The 8059-nt window shown below is 36.8% G+C and overlaps 1 protein-coding gene across 1 annotated transcript; it reads left to right on the top strand.

Moving 5' to 3' along the window:
• The first annotated feature begins 3105 nt into the window (after nucleotides 1–3105).
• LOC120277015 (deoxyuridine 5'-triphosphate nucleotidohydrolase) lies at nucleotides 3106–5107 on the top strand. Its single transcript, XM_039283757.1, has 3 exons — nucleotides 3106–3488; nucleotides 3573–3664; nucleotides 4712–5107. Exons 1-3 carry the CDS (start codon nucleotides 3184–3186, stop codon nucleotides 4954–4956), a joined length of 642 nt encoding a protein of 213 aa, XP_039139691.1. The 5' UTR covers nucleotides 3106–3183; the 3' UTR covers nucleotides 4957–5107.
• The last annotated feature ends 2952 nt before the right edge of the window (nucleotides 5108–8059 follow it).

Genomic DNA, 8059 nt, shown 5'->3' with positions numbered 1-8059 from the left:
TCTTGCAGTAACAAAAGCAAATTGATCCAAGCGGCTGCCACCGATCTCGCACCAAGTCGACAAAAAAATCGCTTCGAGCTTCGATTCTTATAAACAACAAACTTCTGCAAAATGCATATTTTAAAAGTTCTTTACCAAAAACCTCTTTGCTGATCTCTCTAGATAACTAACATTCCAAGTTATAATATTTATAAACACAATTAGTTCTCGCGAACCTCCTAAGAGGTCTCCATCGGCCCCTTGTAAGAGGCAAAAATGTGGCATCTCTAGCATGCGAATATGGCTAATACAATCATTCACGGATTCAAATAAAGCAATACCACATGCACCACAGTAGCTAAAAATTTGAGCATTAGACCAATCTGAAATGAAAAGCGATTTGGAACTTGTACCTTTCGAGTTGTCACCACCAACCACCTTCTTTTTGATTGATTTTGGCGGTTCTGTTAGAAAATCCATCTTCTCATTGAATCTTAACGACGAATTCTTCTACTGCTCACTTTTCCTAGGCCCCTTGGGATGTGCATCAGCTGTCGAATCAAGCCCTCAATATAGATATAGTATCAGTTCCCTAAGGTGTTTTTTCATACTCTGACATTGAATCATTTGACTCCAAGTCGTTGTCAGGTGGCACATTATCAGCTAACTGACTATCAGTACCCTTCATCTTCTTTAGTGTGCCTGTACAGCTGTCAACATCCACAGAATCATGAACTGGAACCAAGGCCCACACCCCCGCCAAAAACTGCAATTTAAAACCTCCTGAGGGTGCCATAGCTAGAATTATCGATCATTGAAGTCCACCCCTGATAACTCAGTAATAGGAAACCGCATAGGCCCAACCTGACTACCATCCACTGAGGCAGGCCCCTTCTTCTCCAATTTCGGCCAAAGATCTGCCCTAACAAATATGGAAATGGTTTCAGCATGGCTAGAATGTTTGTGAAAATGGCCCTTATTCTTCTCTAAATTCGGCCTAAGGTTTGGCCCGTCGATCAGAGAGGAGTCTTTAGGTTGCCCAAATTGCTTATAAGTCCAGTCCACATCACAAATTGAGAAGATCACCCAAGTTCAAATCATTCTTAGAATTCATTAAATTTTGTCCCACATTTAAACCAAGCCCATCATCCATAACATTTGGAACCATTAAATTCTTTCCCCCTATACGTGCCTCGCGCGTGACCTCAGAAGAGTGTAGCATATTAGTTTCCTCCCTGTGCTTTACCAAGTCTTGTGCCAGCTCATCCTCTAAAGACAGAACAACGGATGATCGAACATCGGGCATACCCGTTTGCCATCTGTTGCGATCTGGCTATATATCCAACGAGTATCGTCACCGGCAAGGCTTAACCAACACCGGTGGTTGGCTTGGCATAACACCATCATTTCTAGCCAACCGAGAGTCCGCAGCGGGTAATCACGCTTAGAGCTTCTCACCAGAATTTCACAGCCACCGCGCGCCTTCAGGGTGAGAGCCAAGCTCCACCAATCCCTTGCTTGTCGAGATGACGGTCGATTCAGGTAACTACCATTTTCCTTTCTCCTCTCGAGTAACCTCATGAGTACACCGACGTTCAGGTTGTTGTTGCTTTCCAAGCTCCTCCAGCTGCTCGTCAGAAGCTCCATCCCGGCCCCCAACTCCAACAATGCATAATGCCCCAGTTCCGCCCAAAATTTCGGGAAAACACCAAGATCCTCTATAAATAGAACCAAACACTTTCGCATGCCCAGGCTGAAATCTAGCTCCATAGGCAATGAAACACCCAACCGGCGACGCACCAAAGTCAATATGAACCTCTTATGAGGTAACGTCGCTTGCGACAACACCACCAACTTTTGTACCGGGCTCAACACTTTGGTGATGATTTTCTAACACCAAGCATGCAGTGGTAGGTTCCAGATAAAAGCCCATTGCCCTCCCCCACATGCCTTCCCATTGGCACCAGGTCCATCGACCAAGGAGAAAGCATCAATGTGCAAGGGTCGTCCTTCATCGACACATTGAAGGAGCCTAACTTGCAAACTTCTTTGACGTTCTCCCTGCTCTTCAAAACTATCAGGAATGAGAACTCATTTAGAAGAGTGATTGGTCCACCAAATGGTCTGCTAATGACGGAGGAGGCGATGTTGATCATGCTAGATTCATTAACATAACCAGCGACGCGAGAAAGCATCGCAACCTTCGCCAACTCCTTTCGAAGCTCCGTTGCCTATGGAGATAGAGAAAGCGATAGAGTAGCCCTGCTAATCTTCCTCTATCCCATAGCCACATGCACCGACTCCTGCGCAGTTGCTTCAAGTTGAACTGGCAACCTATCCTGTGAAGTTACTCTTTTAGATCTGACATGTAACTTCTTCCGCCATGGGCTTCGCCGAGGTTCCAGCAGACACCTCGCCGTCATGTGACCAACGCACGCACACCGTAAACATACAACTTGATGCCGGCACTCCGCCGTCTTCTGTGAAGATCGGATGTATCGGCCACACACCAAATCTTTTGGAGAACGTCGCCATTTAGCACCTGTCAGCTTGGTCACACCGTGTTGATCGTCGTTGGAGCTCCTATTAGTCGCAATCTTCATCGAAGGATGCTTACCCGAGGAAGAAGAAAGATGCTCCGCCGTCATCAAGGGGCTTAAATTCTGGCTTACCGTCGTCAGACCCCCCTGCCACCGAAATCACCCCAGTGGTCCCGTAGGAGATTCATCTTAAAATATTTGTCCATTGAATTTTTATTTTTGTTTTTGTGTTCTACCCTTATCCAAATTCATCAACAACCTATTCAAACCACTCTCTTATACAATCATGAATTTATACTTATGTATATATATACAAAACTTTAAATAAAAACTCATAACTTCCCAATCAACCCTTATCCAAAGTCATCAACAATCCCTATTCAAACCACTCCATCATTAAATCATGAATATATATATATATACAAAACCTTAAATAAAAACTCATAATTTCCCTCTCAACCCTTTTTCAAAATTCATCAACAATCCCTATTCAAACCACTCCATCATACAATCATGAATATATATATATATATATAAATAATTAAAACACAAACTTGGACTCCGCGCGAAAACTAAATAATTAAAACTCAAACTTGGATTCGGCGGGAAAACTAAATAATTAAAACACAAACTTGGACTTGGCGCGCAAACCAGTTCGAAAACTATGCTTCGAGCCATACCTTTCCCTCGCTTTCCATGGATAATTCCTTCAAAACCTTCTCCATTGCATCCATTCCTTGTCTCAGTCTCTCCCTTCAATCGCTTCACATCCCAAATGGCGTCCAAGAACTCCACCGAACCCATCTCTCTTGACGCCCACGAACCCTCACCCAAGCTTCCCAAGCTCTCCCAGAACGGCATTACCGAGTCCCGAAACCTCTCCCCCTTCCTCCGCATCAAGAAGCTCTCTGAAAACGCTGTCATGCCCTCCCGTGCTTCCCCTCTCTCTGCCGGCTACGATCTCTCCAGGTACATGACCAAAAGAAAGCTCTAATTTTTATCCGTGATTGGAAGCAAACTTGGCATGGTTTTAACCCCTCTTGGATTTTTTAGTGCTGTTGAAACCAAAGTCCCTGCTCGCGGGAAGGCGCTAGTTCCGACGGACCTCAGCATTGCTATCCCTGATGGAACTTATGCTCGCATAGGTATGCACGCAAAGTGCTCGACGAAATGTTTGTTTGTGTTTTCCATGCTAATTAATATCTAGTGTTTTGTGGCGTTTTTGATCTTGTAGTATACATGCAAGGTGTTTGATGGAATGCCTCTTTGAGTTTTTCTTTGTTACTAACCAGTGCACAAGTATGCTTGCAAGATGTTTGACAAAATTCATGTTTGAGGTTTCTTTTTATGTTAAGTGAGTATTTTTTTTTAGTGGCCCAAACATGCATACACTTGACAAAATGTTTTTCTGAGGTCTTCATGTTACAAACTAGTCTTTTAGTAACAGAAGCATGCATGCATGCAAGGTGTTTGATGAGATGCCTGTTTGAGTTTGTTAATGTTAGTAATTAATTAATTATTTTTTTTCTTTTACATTATTTTTAGCACATCTACACATTCAAGTTGTTTTGATAGAAAGTTTTTGTAAATTTTTTTTTTATTTAATGTTAGTAACTAGTTTTTATTAGCATAACAATGCATGCAAGGTGCTTGATGGAATGCTTATTTTAACTAGAATTTTTTAGTGGTACTTGTGTTTCCAGAAGCATGCATGCAAGGTGTTACTCATTACTGTATTCAAGGTGTTCTTGGAAGAGTTGTTCTTTAGTAACTTGTATATGTATTCATGGGGTGCTACAGAACTCATGTTTTTTTATATTTCAAAAAGAATTCGAGTAACTAGTGTTTTATTAGTATACATGTTCATGATAAAAGCCCTATGAGATGGCTTATTTTATTTTATTTTTTTATATTATGCAGGTGACTAATTTTTATTAGCACTAGTATGCATGCAAAAAATTTGATAAAATACCTGTTTGAGGTTTTCTGTGCTAGCAACTAGTACGCATGCAAAGATGTTCAATGAAATGTGTGTTTTAGTATATGTATTCAAGTTGTTCAAAGAATTGCATGTCCCTTTTTTTCAATATATATATGTATATTATAGTAACTAGGTTTTTAGCAGAAGTATGCATGCACAAGTCTTTGATTAAATTCTTGTTTATAACTTGTGCTTTGTGGGGCTTGTTTAGCTCCAAGATCAGGGTTGACTTGGAAGCATTCTATTGATGTTGGAGCTGGTGTGATTGATGCCGATTACCGGGGGCCAGTGGGGGTGATTCTCTTCAACCACTCCGATGTGGACTTCACGGTGAAGCCCGGGGATCGAATTGCGCAGATGATTATTGAGAGGATTTTGACACCGGAGGTACTAGAGGTTGAGGACTTGGATGCTACTGTTAGAGGTGCTGGAGGGTTTGGCTCTACTGGTGTTTAAATCATTATTAACTTCAAACTTCACTCCCTAGTTTTCCTGTCTTTTACTTTTAAGAGCTTCCTTTTGATCTTTTGGGCTCTGTGATTCATGGACAAGTTTATGACTTGCCTTAACTCTTATATATGCTACCAAGGGGCATTTGGTTTTTGGATTGGATTGGAGTAAAAATCACTCTTTTGGGAATCCATATCTTTATTTGAATAACCATTGAGGAGCAAGCAATCCTTCTACTTGGGATTAGTTGTCAAATTTCCTCCCCTTATTTAATTATTCAAATAATAATTAAATAAATTGGTTTAATAATTATTTTAATTATTAAAATGAAATAATAATAACTAATAATTCAAATAATAATTAAATAGATGATTTTAATAAAAAACAATAATACTCAAAATAATTTATAATTAAAAAATAATTATTATTTAATTTAATATTTTTTTATTACTTCAATTAAAAGTTAAAAAAAAAAGGAGTATTTTTCTATTTTACTTTTCTCAGTACTAATCAAACACGTGTTTTATTCTCAATTTACCTCATTTCCATTCATATTGCATCATGAATCATGAATACAAAATCTTGTTTTATGAAAACTTACAAAATGAAAACTTAACTAAATTTTTCGTTGCAAATAACAAACCAATATATATTTATGGGGCGTTTGGTTGGATGTAGTTGAAAATGCATTAGATTTGTAATTACAAATCCTTGTATTTAAAAATTTAAGAAAGTTAAATCCAATATTTGATTGGATGTATTTGTAATGCTGGATCACAGAATTTTGTATTTGGTTTGAGGGATCTATAAATTTGGATTTAGAAAACATGTGTTTGGTTTGATGTATTTTTACCTGGATTACATGTTATGGTCATCCATGGTGAGGTTAACCCCATCTTCATATTATAAATAATTAATATATATTATAAAATATAAATTTTATTTTATGTAAATATAAATTCAAATTTCAAATATTAGGAGTAATTAATATAATTATTATATACTTAATTTATTATAATAAAATATATTAATTATTTATTAAAATAATTAATATAATATCATATTGTGGGGTCCTTTTGTTCTTACCCGGCTTTTAATTAGAATTGACCAGTTAAAAATCAATCTGCTTCGAAAATTAGACCATAGGCAAATAATTTGCCAAAGAGTTGAGAGGTTGTAGTGGTCTTCGGTGAGGTCTTAGAGTGCCCGAAGGGGAAAAAAGACGCTCTGCTACCTTTCGACTTACCCTATCAACCCTCTCCAATCTAGCTTTTTCTAACTTTTATGGTGTGTCACTCACTCACAAGGGTTACCAAGGTGAACTCTCAACCCTAGTGTCACTCTAAGGGATTATTCAAACAATCAAGTATTCAAGATTGGAACAAACCATTTCCCAGAGAAAGATACACACACAAAGAATGCATGGGAAAAAGCATGCTTGCATACGTGCATGATATAGGCTATGCAACATGCATGATGAATGCATTTAGTTTAAAAGAAAAAGCATAAGCAACACATAATGCATAGCATGAGAGAAGTATCATGGGCAGCATATATGCATAATATGCATTTAATTTCAGAAGACAACATTATGAAGAGGTGGGACCGTGTAGATCATGCCATGTATGTATGTATTCAATAAGCATATGCTTATCATACATGCATAAAGGCTTTCTCTTGCTATATGTATATTTTTATTGTGTATTTCTTGCATGGAAAATGGGTGGTGTACCTTGTTGAACATTGGTGGAGGGATTTTATGTTTTGTTGCCAAACTATGATGATCTTCCAGAGATCTTTCTTCTCCAACTTTTCCATCTCTTTCCCCGAAAAGAACCAAGATCTCTTCTTCATCTTCTTCTCTTAGTTCTCTTCTTCTTTTTTTTAAAAACTCTTCTTTTCTCCTCTTTTCTTTTCATTTTTTTTTGTTCTACAATATCACCAACTCCCCGTATGTTGGGAGATTTTGTTTTCAAAATTTTAGTTCAAATTTTTTTTTAAAAGTTTTAAACATTTTTTCTTTTTTTTTTTGAATTTTGGATTTCAAATTTTTTTATTTATAAAAAAAATCATATATTCTCTTTTCTTTGATATTTCCCCATGTGACAATTGGTGCACTTTTTTAATTTTTTAATTTTTTTAATTTTTTTTCATTTTGGCCCTCCTATATTTTTTTATTTGATTCTTTTTCCTTCTTTTTTCTAATTATTTTTTATTCAAAGTCTATATAAACAAATGCCTCGCTCGTAACTTACATATAATAGTTGTGGGGGAAGGTACGAGCGAGCGACCCGAAGATCTGCAATGTGTTTAAACATTTGAAGTGATTTTTTTTCCAACCATCTGATCATCAACTTAAAAATCAACAATGGAAACTACATTTGAAGTGTTTAAACATTTAGACTTATGAATTTTTTGTGAGAGGTAAATGAACCTCAAACTTAATCTCCACCGTCCATATTGAAGATGAAAACGTCATGAGCATGTAAAATTATTTCCAAAAAGATCCCATAATGTCTAACTATTCAATCATCAACTTGATGACAAATAATTTCTATGATGATTATCAATGGATTTCACTGCTGAGTCATGAATTTGTTTTGAAGTTTTCTGAATTTAAAATATAATCATAACCGTTCATATGAAATATCATAACATCTAAAAGCTTCAATAAAATTTCCAGGTTAATCAGAAAAGTTATTAGACCCCGATTAAGCTTTGATCAACTCTGGTCATTGGACGAAAAATTTCCTGAATCTTAGCTTGAAGTTTAAATTTCTTTGAAAATCATCGGAACTCTAAATTTAATTTCAACCGTTCATATTAACTATTGTCATGTGTTTGTACTGTAATTAAAATTTCATGACGAGCACAGTTTATTTGGATACCCAATGAGCTACTTGATCAAAACAACACTTTTATGGAAAACTGCAAATTTTGCCTTCAAAATTCATCATTTCCTTGATTGTTCTTTTTTTCAATTTTTTTTTCCGATTTTTTTTTCTTCTCTTTTATTTCTTACTTGATCTTATAGTTTCTTATAAGATTTGCATGTAGTCACTTAGAGCGAAATTCACAAGAGTCATTTCAAAATTCATGGAATTATATC

This window comes from Dioscorea cayenensis, chromosome 15 (genome assembly GCF_009730915.1).
Source record: "Dioscorea cayenensis subsp. rotundata cultivar TDr96_F1 chromosome 15, TDr96_F1_v2_PseudoChromosome.rev07_lg8_w22 25.fasta, whole genome shotgun sequence".
In the NCBI taxonomy this organism is placed as follows: domain Eukaryota; kingdom Viridiplantae; phylum Streptophyta; class Magnoliopsida; order Dioscoreales; family Dioscoreaceae; genus Dioscorea; species Dioscorea cayenensis.
This window is presented reverse-complemented; position numbering and strand designations above follow the sequence as displayed.